Genomic DNA, 17,318 nt, shown 5'->3' with positions numbered 1-17,318 from the left:
CTTCTTCTCCTGCAGAAGGAATGTTAACCCCAAGAGCCTGCACCGTGTCTGGCAATACAGTGCTGCCGCTGATAGCTGTGGCTGCCAGGCTGCTTACCGAATCATTCCCACAGAGCTGCATGGCACTGCTCAGCACAACGATACTCATCAGCTGCCACCTCAAAGCTGGATTTTGGAACAGCTCCCAAGGGTTCTTCGCTCTCTGACCTTTAACGGCAGCCTGTTCAGCCAGCATCTCTTCCAGCTCTGCACTGAGGTCACTGTTCCCTCTGAGCTTCTGCAGTGCTGCAAGGAAAAGGGAACCTCTCATCCCCTGAACTTTACCTTCAGTTTGCCTGCTCTGCAGGGTGAAGGATTGAGCAGCAAGTGGTGGCTGCAGAAAGCTGTAGGACATAGTCTGTGATCATGGTGTTACCTTCACAGTGATGGCCAGTTGTGGTGCAGCCACTTGAAAGATTTGGGGGAAAGGGAGTGCAAATCCCTCACTATTGTTTGACAAAGAATATTTCCAACCAGTGCCATTTCAGCAGCCATGCTTCTGACTCAGATCTCAAGTGACTTCCCTGGGAAATGCAGGCAATTAAGGTGTTCTTGGTACACAGCACATATTTCCTGGAAACTAATTCCAGCCGCTCTGTGTATGGGGATTTGTATGCTACAAATCTAAGCAAATCTCTTAATATGAATTGGCTTCAAATTTAGTCATGAGTTCTTTAACCAGAATTTATTTCACTTCATAGTTACAAAACATAGACTCATGGAATCATAGAATAGTCTGGGTTGGAAGGGACCTCTAAAGGTCATCTAGTCCAACCCCCCTGCCGTGGGCAGGGACATCTTCAACTAGATCAGGTTGCTCAGAGCCCCGTCCAACCTGACCTGGAATGTTTCCAGGGTTGGGGCATCCACCCCCTCTCTGGGCAACCTGTGCCAGCGCTTCACCACCCTCAGTGTAAAAAATTTCTTCCTTGTATCTAGTCTAAATCTACCCCCCTTTATTTTAAAGCCATTCCCCCTTGTCCTGTCGCAACAGGCCCTGTTAAAAAGTTTGCCGCCATCTTTTTTATAAGCCCCCTTTAAGTACTGATGGGCTGCAATAAGGTCTCCCCGAAGCCTTCTCTTGTCTAGGCTGAACAACCCCAACTCTCTCAGCCTGTCCTCATAGGAGAGGCGTTCCATCCCCCTGATCATTTTCGTGGCCCTCTTCTGGACCCACTCCAAGAGATCCATGTCTGAACCCAAGTCCCACCTTTTGACCCTACCTTCGTAGCAGAAAAGTCTTTTGTAGGAACATGCCTTTCAATTATCTTAATAGATCAAAAATATGTAAGATTATAGAATATTCTTTAGCTTGGAAGGAGGAAGTGATCATATTTGGAACTTGATATGACACTTCCTACACGTAAAAGTTGTGGCACCATTCTCAAAAGGTCAGGGCCCAAGTCTGTGCACCAAAGCAGGATGCAAAAAAACATACATTCATCTGTGTTCAGCATTACTGTGGTTGTTCATACAAATACATACCCAACCACCACCTGGGCAGTGTTTAAGGGTGCAGCAGCTAATGCAGTTACAAACATTGATGGCACCACATATTTTGTACAGACCAAATACAGTCCTCTGGTTTAGAAAAACATTATCCATGAGACTAGTGACATAGCCATGGTATTGGGCTTGAAGCTTTTATATTCATTTAAGGAGGCTGGTAGAGTCACCAAGCAGAATATTTGTGTTGCAGAGAAGTCTACATTTCAATCTGCTTTGGACTGAACATGCTGGACTGTATGTTAAGAATATACAATATCAACCTTCTTGCTGTTCATCTGCCCAGTCAGCAGATCTCACATGCTCAGTGAGAGGCTGCCAGTCACCCTAAACTCACCAGAGATGCAGGATTCTTTATCTCCACGGTCAATCAAGAGGTATCTGGGACTTTCAGGGAACCAAGGCAGAGCCGTGAGCTGGATCAGGGCAGGCACCACATTGCTAGCTAAAAGGAATGGCCAGCTCTCCTCCCCTCCTAGTAGCTCCCTAGAGAAAAAAAACCACCGTAATTGGCACAGTACATTTTACAACCTGGCAAGAGCCCAGCACCCTCTGCTGCATATGGGCAGTGGAAAAGAAAGAAAAGAGGGGGGTGGTAAAGGGGAAAAAAAAAAAGAAAAGAAAAGAAAAGGAGAAGAGATTTAATAAGTATAAACTGGGCTTCTCACTCTACATTACCTGAGTCCAACAACCTGCCCCAGCACCAACCCCAGGGCTGTAAACGATGCAGAAGTCAAGGCCACAGCTCCTCTGAGCTTCTTTGGGGCGCTTTCCGCCAGATACATGGGCTGAATGTTCATGCTTACACCTGGGCAAGGCAGACAAATGCTGACCTCAGCTTGAGACAGAGGAGACGAGGACAAATGCAATCAGACACCTCTCAAGGTTGACAGATGGACTCTTCTGTTGCAGGCCATGTGATGACTGATCTAGCCGTGCTTATTATTTACCCAAACCTTTAATCTCCCTCTTATTCATTGTATACGCTGCTAAACATACATTTCCATACTCATAAGTAGTAGTGGATAATGAAACTGAAACCTGTCAGGGCCTCAGTCCTATGGTCTTTTCAGCATCAAATCCAAGGTTGTAAGTGATGCTTCACTCTAGTCCCCCATTTTGGGGGGAAGATCATATTTTGAGTCACTTGTGTCAATCATTGTTTCCTGGGATGAACTTCTATAAAAACTTTAATGTTGATGCTCATGCTGATGAGTGACTGATAACATTCTTAAAAGCAGATAGGGATCGATTTTCAGCTCAGTTTCTCCCAGGGCTCCCCTCCCAGTGCGCAGAGTGCACACAGATACTCACATGTGCATTACACACAAAAAAATGCTTGTGTATGCTTTAAAAAAAGTCCTTAGAAGCAAAGTGTAAAATCTGTATATACAACTTCCTCATTCATATACATGTGTGTGGTCAGACTAGAGGATAAATTGTTTTAATGTCTTGGATCATTCCTATTTAAATATCTTCTATTTCTAATTGATACTTGTTATCATGTTTGTACTGTTAAGTTTCTCATGTTGCCGTACCTGCATTCATGCCAGTAAAAAATCTGCTGAGCATAATCATTTCAAAGGATTTTGCCATTCGGCTGAATCCTGACAAGACTGCGGCTATGATCACAAAGACATTGTTCAGCAGCAGGGACATCTTCCTTCAGAAAGAAAAGACACAGTTGTGAGCACACGTGTGTCAGGTTTAGTTATCAGATAAAACATTTCACATGGCAGATACAACCTGCCATGCCTGGAAGCTCAAGGTGGGCTGCTCAGCTCCACCACAGAACATCCTGGTTACCCAAAGCCCTACATGAGGTGTCCGTGTGCAGACGGCAGATCAGCAGTTTTGGTGTCTTGTTATGAAAACAGGAATCAGCATTTACAGATAATCTGCATGGCTGATATAATTAGGGTCATCTCCAACTACCAGCATGACCACAGGGTGTCCCTGCAGTGCTGACTTTAGACACACCGAAGGCATCATGAGGTCCTCACCCAGATTCATGGCTCTTGCACTCACACACAGTTTCCTGTTTGAATGGAGAGGAGTATTCTTTCAGTAAGTCATGTGCATTTTGGTCTGAAAATGCTAATTTGTTGAAACAGGCATTTTTCATGTAATAGTATGATCCTCATGAAACAAATGAGCCATGGGGGACGGTCCCCCAGCCCCACCCAAAACCCTGCTTCATCATATAAGAGGAACAAACCAAAGTGATAGCACATAGAGGAAAATTTGGGGGTCAAGAGAGAGGGAGGCAAAATCTAACTTCCTATTAGTTTATGTTAGTAACACTAACAGGTTTCTTTCTGAAGAGAACTGGGGATAGAGCTGTATATGAAAGATAGGTGAGGAGAGACAGATATTTTTCAGAGACACAAGCACAGGGAAGAAAAGCAACTGTGAAGATTTAACAGATACCTCCTGAAATATTTCAGTCAAAAAGATGGATACAGCCTGTGAGACATGAGGACCTGGGATCCAACAACTGCTCTTTGCAGTTTTTCCGGCGTCATTCCTACCAATTCCCACAGTTAGTTTTGAAGAAAAATCCTTGGTCTGTTCTTTCATGATTCCCTATTTAAAAGGATGGGAGAAAACTGGGCACAAAAATGGTGGTGATTATGTAGGTGGTTACTGTGATACGGAGTTGAGCTGAAATCCTTGTAGCACTTCAGCTGGGTCAGAATATGATGAGAAGGTAACGTGGGGAAAAGAACTGTTCCCTGTTGGGTGTTGAGACATGAAATACTGCCGTATCAGGTAGTTTCTCCCTGCCAGCTCAGAATGTTAATGGCAGACTGATCTGTGATAGAAAACGTTTTCATGATTTTTAACTACAGTGAGTATTTTGCTGTAGGGCTTATAATTCCTCTTGGACTAATGGAAGCTGCAAAGCTTAAATTAAAATCCAGCACCCTCTTACCTTCCCAACATGATGGCCATGGGACCAGCAACAACCGCCCCAGTGAGTCCTCCCAGAGGGTACGCAGAGACAGTGAAAGACCACAGCAGCAGTATCACGTTGCTCTCAAGGGGAACACCAGTGCGCTCCAGCCAGGTTTCATTCATGAATGTCTGGATGTACTGAGAGGGAAGGACAGTGCTGCATAACCACAACATACAGATGAAGGACACTGAGAAATGTAGAGGCTTCCTTATTAATATATCTGTTTATTCTGTGTTCATGCCTCCAAACCTTTGGTTGAAAATGGCCTCCAGTTCTTAGACGTGTTTTGAACAGAGGGTTAAGAGTGTAAAACTGTAGCTGTTGAAAAGTTGTACTTGGTTTGTATCTGTATGTAGCTATCTTGGATAATTTAAAAATGTATTTCATGAGTCCAACTTTGAATTTAAGGGCAAAAGTCAATTTCAAAGGATGCAGGTAGGAAAATTTTAGAATTAGATTTGCTAAAGCAGTTGAAACAAGGCTTTTGAATAAATTCTTGTGACACTAGGTCCTGCTCAAGGGTGGCTCTTGACAACAAAGTCCTGTACCTCAGATGTGAATTATACAGGGGGAACAACACATCCTTCCCTTCTCACCCTCAGTATTAGCAGACTGCATATTTTCAGTGGCAGGCCACTGTTTATAGCCAGACTGAGGACACTAAGGAAGTGTCTGTCTCAGGAGGAGGCTCTCAGACTAGCAGTACTTACTGAAGTTGGAGCATTGATGATGGAGATGTTGTAACCATATTGGAAAGTGCCTCCAATCCCAGCGGCACATATTGTCAGAATCAGGATCTTGCTCTGAAGCTGAAGAAGATGGATAGAAAATGGATGGCTTCCTTGCACAGAATAAAATGGCTCAACAGACATTTGGTCCATTCACACTTTGAGTGGTGTGAAGTGAAGATTAGAATAGGCTACGAATGTTGTCGTAAAATGGGAGGGGCTAAAGACAGAAAAAAAGCCCAGATTTTTAAAGTAAACTATCTCCGTCTACTGCAGAATAGTATTAATAATTCCTTGCCATTCACAAAGAATTTGGGACGGCTTTGGGGCAAAGGCCTGTAAGTGTCTTTGGTTTAATATTTAATGTGTATGCTTACAAAAAGTCATTGCAAAAACAGTAAATACTGGTAGAGACTGGTGTTATTGCTTCAATTAATTCAATTCATTACAAAACCCTGTACTCACATGATGAATTATTCAAGAAGCATTGCCAAAGTTCAATGACTTCTGTCTCATTTCTTGCTAAGCTCTATTGGACGGAGCTTCTCTGTGGGGGATTTTCTCATGGCCATTTATATCCAGTGCATTTCTGATTCATTGGCATGCTATTTCTTCTACCTTTTCATGGTAATGACACATATTTTAGTTTAAATTGAGTGCCTTTCCTAAGCTGCTTCACATGTTGTACAGAGCAGACAATGTCACTCTCCTGAACTTTCTCATTAGACAGTTGTTCCTATACATTCTCATATTTAGCAGTCTATAATTGCATATTCAGCCAGAATATTTTCTACATTTTCAGTATTATGATATGGGTGAAATACGTGGCAGACAGTGGGTCCTGTGCTGTGTTCTGGTCTCCTTGAAGTCATCTCTTCATCAGTATTGCCCATTGCTTATATTGCCATCTAACACCGCTGCTATGCCTTTGGAAGCACGGGCAGGTGAGTGGGGCTGCTTCATGCAGCATCATGGGATCAGGGTGTTGGTATAAAAGTGAGGTCTCTTGCCTTTCTGAAGGGTGTAGAACAAGCTGTCCTGGCTGACACAGTATGGGAACTGAGAGCTCACTGGCAGGCTTGCGAGCAAAAAACATGCATCTTTTTTCCCCTTGCAGTAGGATGCCCTGAATGTTATAGTATAAATGGGTGTCTCACATCAGAGCAACACTGGGGCTAACTGTGGAGAGCCAGGGACACTGTGTAGAAACTTTCTAAAGAGTTTTGTTGATCTTTCCTCCTCTGTCATGTTTGTAAGCCTCAGGTCATTCTTGCCTGGACACTTTCCTGTGTGACTCTGCCTTCAAATTGACCTACAGCTTCTGTAGAGGAGTACAGCTGAGTGTCAGCAGCATCATGTCTCCACGTTCACCTCACCATCAGCAAACATCCCTTCCTCGTTGCAGCCACACCACCCTGTTGGTTGGTCTCTCTCTGTGTCATCCCCCCATCCTTGTCAGTGAACACCTATTTTGTGCCTGTGCCTTTGGTTTCCCCATCTGCATGTGAGATCCTGTGACTGGCAAGCTGTGCCCTGATGGTGTCCTTGGACAGGGAGCACCGTCCCATGTCTCAAGACCACTCTGAACTTGCTGGGGGCCCCTGGCCTTTAGCCTGACACCTCCTGCACAATATTCTGGGTGGCTCAGGGCCAGGATGGCCTTTGCCAGCCCCCTGCTTGCAAACCCCTCTCAGTGGGACAGCTCTGTGGGTGACATAAAGAGCCCATGCTCAGGCTTGGCTGTTCGCCAGCTAGTGTGGCGCATGTCAGACTAGATTATGTTTTGCTACATGAATATGACCCCATTGACCCTGAGAAGAACTTAGATAACCCAAAACTGGGGAGCTCTTTCTGCTCTACCTCCTCATTTTCTTCTTACAGAGCCATCTACCAAAGAAAAGGGAAGTTTTGCCTAGTCTCACAATAGAGCTAAAATCACAAATTCAAATAATCTTAGATTTTTCCTTTCCTCAAAGCCTTTTCTAGTAAATAACTTCCATACCAGCGTGAGACAGGACGTTCTCCCAGGACAGAAATGAAGCCAGACTGTTCCAATCCTGCAGCAAGAAGAGGCTGAGCTTTCTCCTGTCCCAGTTAGAAGCGGGTATGTTTCACTTGCACTTTCCTTGGCTACACCACTTCCCGGTCTTGTTACTGAGACCTGATCTAAGGATTGTGCACCTGATATCTCTGCTCTTCCCAGTTATTCTAGTTCTCCAAGTGAAAGAGGTTTCCTCGCCCTAGAACAGTACATTTCTTTTTTAATCACAATGCCTAGGGATGTAACACTTTTCCTGCTCATTTCCCTGCTTTCATTATGGAGTACATCCCCTATCAGGTCCTGTATCACAGAGCTCTTTTGTGGCCATGAGCTAAGGGAAAATGGTTTGCTTCTCCCTTCAGGAGCCACCAAACAGTTCTGTGCTCAGAGCTGAGCTGTATTTACAGGGTGACCTTCCCAAACCTTCCTTAACACTCAGTTTCTGCACTATTGTCCCAGCCACTGTGGTGGCATGCAGCTGCCAGGAGAGCCATTAGTCCGTCAGCTTTATCCCAAGGACTGTGATGAGTTGGACAAATTATTCTACAAGAACCTGATAGTACTTACACAGCCTTATAAAAATTCAAATTAAAAAAAAAGATCTGTCAACAATAATAGTAAAATAGATGTTTTTTACCAGTCTCTGCAGCTTGTTCATCCTCTTTGGTAGGTTTTCCTCTGTCTGCCAAAGTCTCTGGTACTCTCAGCAGTGCTCCAAAGGATTATTTAAATCTCCAGCATAGGAATGTGTATTTAGTCACCCATTACATTAGGATAAGACACTTGACTTGGCAGGTGTTTTGCCAGCTGATTTACATTCTCAAAACGGGACTGCACGTTCATTAGCAAGACAGTTCAATTATTTTTTTTGAAAGTAGATGACAGTTTGGGGAAATGATTCTGCAAGATCCAGAGCTGCCTAAATCCTCTTGACGACCAGTATGGTTTATGGCATAAATTCCCTCTCAAAGCGTCTGGCACAGTTGCCCGTTAGCACTTGTCTGATTAAGTGTGATCAAAGCAGAAGTAAACTACAGCTTTTTTTCTGACTGTATTTGTCCTGGAACCCAGTCTAGGATCTGAAAGACAAACCAGACTCTTTTTTTTTTCAGTGACAGGAATGAACGAACCCCAAACATTTCAAATCCCTCATTATGCCAAGCCCTTTCACTGTACTCCTGTCTATGTCCAGGTGACATACACGCAATCCAGCTGTTGCTGACAAGGGACTGTATGCTGATGCACAGAAGGCTGCAGTCCTGCTCCCTCTCCATAGCCCGGCACAGAGCAAATAGCAACGCTTACAGCACTCGGTTTTGTCACCAAACAATCATCTCTGGCTTTCATTTCACAGGAGGCAGAGGGCTTTGCTTTTACTTATGCCGTGTGACTTTTTTTGCTTCTAAAGTGCATAATACATAATAGGTATTACATTATATATTATATTAAAGTGCACTTTACATAATATGTAATATATCTACGTAATATGTAGTGTTGCAGGTAAACCTAGTGCTGAGGTGGGCATGGGAGAGTAGGCTGCTGGGGGAAGAATGCATATCTGATCAAAATGTTCCCAGTTCATTTTGAGTTGTCACAACCTCTTGCACAGCATTATCCTGCTGTTCTTTAAGCCTTTTTCTCCCTACGGCCTCAGAGGGCAGAGAGAAGAGCCCTTTTGAGGGCAACAGGGGCTGATTATACCAAGGACTATAACTGGTTTTGTGCTTGGGAGATACTGATCAAGGAATCAACTGAGCTTCACCATAGTTGTTCACAGAAGCATGGTGGAGGAGCCTTCGTACGATGGATTTATGTCACACCCTGGGATTACAAAATTGAAACTCAGTTCTTTTTTAATATCTTGGTTAAAAATTAAATAACTCTATGCAGTAGAAGCCCCTCCTCTACCCCCAAGAGGCTCCAGCTAAATTCTAATGAGTCAAAAAGGATTCATCCCACTGTAATAGTGGCTTCTTCAGTGACCTTTCATCTTTGTCTTTTGGCTTATCTTTCACTAGCCTGTGAGTTTTATACTCTTCCCTTGTTAACTACCCATCATTTAATTGGGACAGAGTAACTGACAGGCCTTGTGTAATGGGTTTGGCTCATGTGGCAGTTGCTTATTGTTCCAGAAATGGTTCCCTTTTCCATGTAAGCTACAGAAGGCAGCAAAGGCAGCAGTAACAGCAATGACAGGCTTGCTTCTTTCCATAAAACAGAAAGGCACTCCCCAGCAGTGAGAAATGGTGTATCCTCATGAATCCTAGAGATGGGGCCCAGCGGAGATGGAGGCATATTGCACTGTCAGCAATAATAGCAAAGCTGCTGTTTCACATAATATCTGGCCTTCAGGAGTAATCATGGTATTTTAACATCCTTTCATCCTGCAGAGTGCAATTTGTGAGGGGCCTGACAGATTTCAAAGTATTCAAAATAAGCAAAATTTTTTAAAAAAATGCCTCTTTGTTGCTACTCAGGTTTTACTACACCTGTATGGAAATATAAACCTGTTCCACATCGCAGAAGAATCCTCTTATGAATGTGTAAGTAGGGATGCGGTGCTGCATCAGCTGTAGCCACTAAGTGGCAGGAGAAGTACAAAATTTCCTGCATTAGGCTCTGAATCCAACATGCCAGCAGTTTGCTGCCTGTGGCGTGTGGCAGGGGTCAGAGGACTACTTCTAACAGCTTCCCAAACGATAACTTTTTCACTGGGGAAATAGACATAACTGTACGTAACTGTACAAGTTAACAGCCACTGATGTATAGTTTAGGCAGCACGTATCAAGAACAGTAATACATTCAAAAAGGAAAGCTGTAGTTTCTTCCTGCTCTCTACTCTGAATGAGACCAGGTTTGGATAGATCTCTTCCAGGACAAAAAATACATATTCTGTATTAGGCAAGAGCTTTCTCCTTTTTCCTAGCATCTTATAAGCAGGGACCACCTGGTGCAGGTCTTTGTCACCTCAGGTGATGGCGTACAGGAGTTTCAGCCTGCGGCTACCAGGTGGAGTGTCCCTGATTGTTCTAGTCACTGAGATGTATCATGGGAGCCTTTGAGGTAGATGGGGATTATTCCATTTCTAGCTCCTTAGACAGGCCAACATGTCAAAACATGTCCCTAGTTGGATAAAAGGCAAAGGAATGCAGCTCACCCAGGCAGTCTGGTCTCCATCCAGTCCCTGGGCCTGAGTACCATGAATCTGATGGTATTCTGTTGCAGCCAAACAGAAATGTATCTTTCTGCAACGGCCTGGTCAAGGACTGCCTGCTTAGACCATTGCATTGTCTTATTTTTCCAAGGCAAATATGTGCACATTCTTCTATTTAACAAAAGATGAAGGTGGTATTCGTCACAGTCCAAAGGAAATCCTAGAGGCACAAGGGCAGAATGAGAGAAAACTCATTCCTGGTGCTTGTATGTGGTGGTTAAACCAGAGAGCTTGCAAGCTGTGCAGTGAAGGGAAGCAACTGCCTATGGCAGTCTCTGGTCAGAGAAGGGAAATAGCAGGTGAGCTTATGGCAGCTCCAGGAGATGGGTGAGGTCCTGCGGGTAGGCAGTGAAATGCTGTGGACTGTGGCTAGATCTGGGTGTGCAGCTGGCTAGCTAGAAATGGGAGTTCCTGGAGGTTGTCCTGTCTTTTCTAGTAACAGCTGCCTTGTTGAGGAGTGGATGGATAGATTTTTTTCTCCTACATAGCATCTATATGGTGCCGACAGGTGTTCACATTGGTTGTTTCTAACTGGCTTCCTGCTGCACCTTAAAAAAACCAGCATTCCCAATGTTCAGCCCTTAGGATAAGTTCTCACAATGTCAGAGTCGCAGTTGGTGTAGATGAGAAATCTCCAGTCTCGGGGTCTATCACCAGGGTATAACCACCGCACTGCAGTTACTCAAACTCCTGGCTTTGGGAGCCTTCACATAAACCCAGCAGGTCTCCAGCACCACCACGGGGACCTACCACCCTCTTCCCTCACATACTTTTTCACTGAACTCAAACCTGTCATACTCAAGGTGAAATATGATGCCATGAGCATGGGAGAGTAGTTATTTGGAGAATGTGACGGCAGTCTCTGCCTGTAATTATCTGACTGCGGGAATAAGTAGTAATCCTACCATTAGGAAACACCATCAACACATGCTCTTTGATCTGCCATGCTCTGAGAGGTGGTTCCCATGTTTTAGAGTGTTTTCACCCCAGGATCCTCTGGACCAACTGCAATTACACTGCAAGAGGAGAAAAGGGGCCCCATTTCCATCTGTGAGGCTTGGATCTACAAGATGAATTCTGCCTGCAAACACTGCACTGTAAATCGCAGGAGAGATTTGGAGCTGTTCCCTGGCTGGTTGTTGGCTATCTCCCAAACTCTAGCCTGGCTATTTCTGCAAACCCTTCTCTCTTTCCTGTAAGGACCATCACAGTGAAATACGAAGTACCTCTGTCTGCTTGTCCTGACTCTTGCAGGACTCGCTCAGAATACAGAAGACAAATAACATCATCTACAAACAAGCAGCTTTCTCAAGAAACAGCCAGCAGGTCTGCTGTTTTTATGGTGAAAGCAGTGTTTATGGAACTTACTTAGCTGTTAAAACGGATTTTCTTTGTAGGAAATGAGTGCCCTGCTGTGACACCATTATTCTGTTCACTAATGTTCCTTAGAAAAAAACCACAATTTATGCAAGTTCAAGACACTGTGTAAGTTCTTCAGGAAATGGGCTTCATTGCAGAGGTTTCTCAGGGCAGGGACCCAATGCTGACAGAGCTTCTGCTACCACACAGAGTCACTGGGATGCTTTCCAGACCAGCGGAGATACATGGGAGCTGAGTCCTCTGAGGACACGAGGGCTGATACAGCCAAGGGATCTAGCTGCTTTTCTTTGCCAGCTAGGATTTTTGGATGTCAGGAGAATGGCTCTATGTTCTGTGCATTGGATCAGCAGTCTGCATTTTCATCCTCCTGATAAGCAATAGAGCTTCTCTGGGAAAACTGAGAAAGCCCAAAATACTAAAAATAATTGAAATACCTTTTTCTCAGTCCATTGTGAGCTGTGGGTCGTGCTGTGGCTGAACTATTCCCTTTCCTTCCTTCTTTGTGTCAGATGCTGATGTAGGCAGTTAGTTGAAACTGGGTGACCCAAAGGCCAGAGAGAACAAACTGTTTGGCAGAACAAAACCTCTGTTCCTGTGTGTCGGAGTGCCAGACTCATCCTGATTTCTTATTTAACACTCAGATGGAGCTTTTTATTAGAGCTGTCCCCTGGCTTACGGAGAGGCACCTGGACTAGGACACATAGTGAAAGCCTCTGGTGAAAACCAAGGTGCAAATACAGTTTCTGACTCCTTGCAGGGGTCAACAGCTGACAGCATGCTTAGTTGTACGTGCTGCTATTGTGCAGCTGAACATAGACCTCTTTTTATAAGAAACAAGCATTGTTTTTCAGTTCTCTTGTTGATTTGGCCACACTGCTTATGAAATGGATGTTACAAAATAAAGGCCCTTGAAGGATATTCCCCACTGACAGCTGTGGGAGGCGACCTATGGTGTAGAGGACAGATCACAAGACAGAAGAATTTAACAAGAACGATTAAGCACTGGAAAAAAATAACTGTGCAAAGAGACAGATGTTTTCTTGCTTGATGTCTTCAACTCATGATCAGAAGCTGTTTTGGAAGAGGTGCTTTATTTGGATATGTGATCAGGCTCTGCTCAAGGACATTTAGGTGAGATCTTTGTCATGATATGCCAGATGCAAAGCTATATTTTTGAACTAAAAAAAACTAGGAAATAAAAATAACATAAACTTTGATTTACAGCAAACCCTGTGCAAACCACATGTCCTCGGAGGGATGAGCTCTAAGTGCTATCTTTGGTTTCTAACAAACAAACAAATAAAAAATCCGATCCAATTCTGTATGATTCACTTTCTCCTGACTTCAGGCATCACACTGTAGAATTAGCTGACTGGGACAGGAAATCCTTCAATGAAGGAGAAAGAATTTATATATGGCCATTAAACATTGAAAAGTAAACATGTCAAGTGCCTCGGGCAGTTATGATTACACAGCTTATCTACGCACAGCGGGTTCATGGAGCCTTGTATCCAAAACTGGAGCAGAAACTCTTAGCGACTACTCTGTGATGGATCTGGAGCTCTTGGCACCTGTTGTCCATGCCACCGAGGACTGAGTCTGAGAGCTGAAATAACCTTCCAGTAAGGTCGCTCTGGCTGTTGTGGCTCACCTGTAGGGGAGCCCAGTGCTGCTCTGTCTGAATGTGCTCCTAGTGCCAGTGCGTCAGTCATGCAGCGACCTCTTGTAAACTGGGGCTAACAGGGATCTCGGGTATGGCGTGTCCTGGGGAGCACTAGGGTGGGTGAGACCTTGTGAGCTCACACAGCCTCACAGCCTGGTGGGGGGAGTCTCTCAGAGCGGGTGGTGGTGAGGTATCTTTGTTTTCAAATGAAGAAAAGAATTGGGGCTCTACTGCAGGGGGATGGAGCGTTACTCCAGCCGAGGGGCTTGGGGTTAGGTGGCCAGGGAACGAACTCTCTCTGTTGTGTGCCCTATAGCCCAGCTGCAGGAGGTGCCTATGTGTCATCAGGCCAGGTATGACTTGTCACAGTAGGACATGTTGCAAAAGGCCCTCAGATGAATTTACAAACAAAATGCCAACAGTGTTCAAGAGCAAAGGGCACATGTCACCGGCTGGACACTCATCAAGAGCGTGGCTGGGGGCTGGTTTCCCGCCCCATCGGCTGCTGACGGAGGTGAGCACCCCTGGCGAGGGCGCCAAAGCTCGTTAAGGCCTGTGCTGACATGGCGCACAGCTCCTTTCATCCTGCGATCCCGGGGAGTGCTGTGCTGGGCAAAATGGGAGCTGCCGTCTTTAAACAAAGCATCTGTTTGTTCTTGAAACAATTAGTGAGGGCAGTTAGATCTTGAACTCGTTACTGAGCCCAAAACAATTACGATAAAAACAAGTTCCAGATGGGCTCAAAAGGAGTTGTTTTTGTCTTTACTAAATTAGAATGGATTCCATGTCTTCAAGTTCCTCTGGCATTTATGGACAGGAAACATGAATTACACACAATAATTTACTACAAACAAAAGAGATGAACACTGCAACAGCCCATTTATCTTTGCTCATGTGCCTTCTTGAGGGTTATGTGCTGTTTAGCTCATGGGGAGAGTTAATAGCTTTTTTCTTTGTTTTCTAACTCTTTGCTATTTTGGTTTGCAGAAACTGAGACAGGAAGCTGTTGAGTTTCTGTTGCAGGGTTAAGCTTACCTGCAACCCCAGGCAAATGCTTGCATGTTCCTTAAAATGACCCCAGAAATTGGGAAAACCAAAACAGAGGTAACAGGAGGGTCCAGCAGCGGTCTGTCACTGTGTATGTGCAAAACCATTCCCCTTCAGGAAATCTATTTTTAAATCAGAGGCCAAATGAATCCACGGTGGCGAGTGTGCAACACACACTAGTTCTTTTCCAGGAATATTTTCTTGTGAGTTGGTTTGTGCATAGTAAACGTTTACAGTACAACAGGTTACTATGACTAAGCCTGCAGATGCAGAATGGGTAAATACTGTCTGGAAAAGAGAGTTGCCTCTGGTACCACCATGTTTCAGTTCTTCCTGTGAGTGACTTGAGCAAAGGTTACAGATGGGAGTTCTTCCAATTAGTTCCGCGGGCAGCTCCAGGAGCCCCCAGACGGAGACCTTTCTCAAAGCCCATCCAAAATGGGCTGAAGTCTGGGCATCAGGCATACTTTTATGGAAACTCTGAGTTTCTGATGTCTTGAGTTTTGAAACGGATGCTGCACATCATTGACATGAATTCAACTGCTTCCGAAAGGAAGGGGAACCCAGAAGATGGCAGGCAGCAACGGTACGTCATTGCTGCTCAGACCTGTGCTTACATCTGCCTTGGGTCCCTGGGCAGGGGAAGGGCAACAGGACAAGGCGGGAGGAAATCAGCAAAGAAACTCCTGAGCGGTGTTTCTGTTCTGGCAGTCCCTCATACCTTCTTGCAGCTGAGACAAAGAGTTTGGGTTTGCTTTTTTCGGGCTTTTAGTTAGATTCCATGATTTTATAGAAGGCGGCATGTCGGCATCACTACAAAGGTATATAATGTGAACTCAGCTACGTGGCTAGGCCGATGTGAAGTTGTGGAAGGACATAACTCCCAAAACCCATAAAATGTGACAAGGATTACAAAAAAGACTAAAGCTGCCCCAGGGCGTACTGCAGCGCATGAAGTCAGCTTGGCTGAGCTCTGAAGGGAGTGAGATCATGGGCAGAAAGCAGCCTGGGAACTGGGGGTGTCACCGAGATTTGTTTGGCCTCTTTTGGTGCGAGATGGTGAGCTTTCCAATGCATCTCATCGCTTCTCCAGGCCTTAAGTAGAAACCTGGACAAGTAGAGTTCTCCAGTTTTGGCTGGCAAATAAGGGAAAAGCAGAAAAATGAGAAACTGATGACTTTTTTTTTAGATTTCATGCAATGTCTGATTTGCACATAGTCTTCCACAGGGAGTAAGTGGGATTGATCATTTGGATTCTCATCTCTGTGGAGCTAGCGAGACCGAGCTCCGGGATGATGACCTCCTTCCAGCAGAGAGGCTCCAACGTTCAAACAAGGAAGGGGCAGGAATCACAGCGCTTGAATTCAGCTGCCTGCAGGCAGTGAGAGCGGATAGGGAACCTCTAATCCCCCACCCAAAGGAGCAGGATATTTATTCATTTATTTCATTCGTAATTCATTCATTTGCTCTCAGTTCTTAAACGCAGTCGCCCCTTCTGCTGGGGCTGCGAGCTGCAGCAGCGGGGCATCTGGGCTGAAATAGCCACATGAATACGGGCAGCCCTTTGCAGAGCTCCCGGCCCTGATGAGGAGCGGTCTTTCCTTGTACGCTCAGCTCTTCCCACCTGCCAGAGCTCTCGCATCCATCCCAGCTCCCACCAAAAGCCTGTAACAACACAGCCAAGCTTATCGACGCTGCTGCAGTTCAAAGTCCAAGTTCCCCCCTCGACTCCATTCCCAGGATCCCTAATGCAACTCTGACCTGGAGCGGTTCCTCCTTCCCCCCGGAGCAGCCAGGTCAGAGTCGGCTCTCAGCACTGCAGCGCCCGGGGCGCCCAGGAACCTGTCCCCTGGTCGCACGGGTGCCCACCTGCCTCCTGTCTTCTCCCCTCTCTCCCCCAGTGTTGCTTTAACCCCCCGTCCCCTCATCTTCCAGCTGGGTTTTGTTCTTCATCAAAGGGCGGTCAGGGTGGAGGTGGTGGAAAACACACAGACTCCCTCCCCCGCCGGTGTGAAAAACCCACAGCCCCCCCCCCCCGCCGGTGATTTCATTTCCCATTAACGGAGGGTTTAAAGGGAAATCTCATGGCTTATTAAGGCTCTGATGACAGCTTAACCCTCTCCTGCAGAAACCCAACACCAAGGCCATTCCTCCGTCTGAGACCAGGGTGGCTGTAACGTTAGACTCGACTCCCGAGCACGGCAGGCAGCTCTGGGAAGCATCATCAGCACAAGCGTGGAGGAGCCAGGTTTATGCAGACCTTTATCAGACCATCCCTTCAAAGAGCGTTTTGTAATACACGTGATGCGGTTGCGCGGGGAGCAGAGACACCCGGCGCTCTCCTCGGGAGCGGAACGCGCCGTGCCCCAGGGCACCCCGGCGCCCGACCCACTGCACCTGCTGGAACCACGCCGGCTCTTGGCTTCGACCTGGCACTGCCTGGCGCGATGGCGCACGGCTCGGGGAAGCCCCTCATTGCTCCGACCAAGAGGAAGCGGGGGTTTTAGCGTGAATTACTGAGAACCCAAAGCCCTTTGCGCATTAGCGAAGGCGAGGCCCTTTTGACCCATAGAGCGCCTGGCGCGCCAGCGGGGGCGCTCACGCAGGTGCCCCTTCTCACGGCCCAGCTCTCAGCGGCGTGTCCCTCTCCCTCCAAGCAAACCGGCTGTTCTCCGGTCGCGGGAATAACCCGCTGAGACCCCCCGGCTCCCGCGCGCCGAGGGGCCGGCCGCGGGGCACCG

The 17,318-nt window shown here is 46.0% G+C and overlaps 2 protein-coding genes across 2 annotated transcripts in view; one reads left to right on the top strand and one right to left on the bottom strand.

Moving 5' to 3' along the window:
• LOC103922601 (solute carrier family 2, facilitated glucose transporter member 11-like) overlaps positions 1 to 7,931 on the bottom strand; it is an 11,045-nt gene extending 3,114 nt beyond the window's left edge. The window contains exons 1-7 of the mRNA XM_009330758.1: positions 7,911 to 7,931; positions 5,215 to 5,313; positions 4,481 to 4,641; positions 3,084 to 3,208; positions 2,224 to 2,353; positions 1,883 to 2,031; positions 98 to 285 (exon numbers count right to left, since the gene is read on the bottom strand). Of these exons, the coding sequence (XP_009329033.1) occupies positions 98 to 285; positions 1,883 to 2,031; positions 2,224 to 2,353; positions 3,084 to 3,208; positions 4,481 to 4,641; positions 5,215 to 5,313; positions 7,911 to 7,931 (873 nt within the window). The remainder of the gene's footprint in view (positions 1 to 97; positions 286 to 1,882; positions 2,032 to 2,223; positions 2,354 to 3,083; positions 3,209 to 4,480; positions 4,642 to 5,214; positions 5,314 to 7,910) is intronic.
• An 8,950-nt stretch (positions 7,932 to 16,881) lies between these two features.
• DERL3 (derlin 3) overlaps positions 16,882 to 17,318 on the top strand; it is a 5,993-nt gene continuing 5,556 nt past the window's right edge. The window contains exon 1 of the mRNA XM_009330848.1: positions 16,882 to 17,034. Within this exon, the coding sequence (XP_009329123.1) occupies positions 16,882 to 17,034 (153 nt within the window). The remainder of the gene's footprint in view (positions 17,035 to 17,318) is intronic.

The sequence above is a fragment of the Pygoscelis adeliae genome, unplaced genomic scaffold, assembly GCF_000699105.1.
Source record: "Pygoscelis adeliae isolate BGI_AS28 unplaced genomic scaffold, ASM69910v1 Scaffold358, whole genome shotgun sequence".
Classification (NCBI taxonomy): Eukaryota; Metazoa; Chordata; class Aves; order Sphenisciformes; family Spheniscidae; genus Pygoscelis; species Pygoscelis adeliae.
This window is presented reverse-complemented; position numbering and strand designations above follow the sequence as displayed.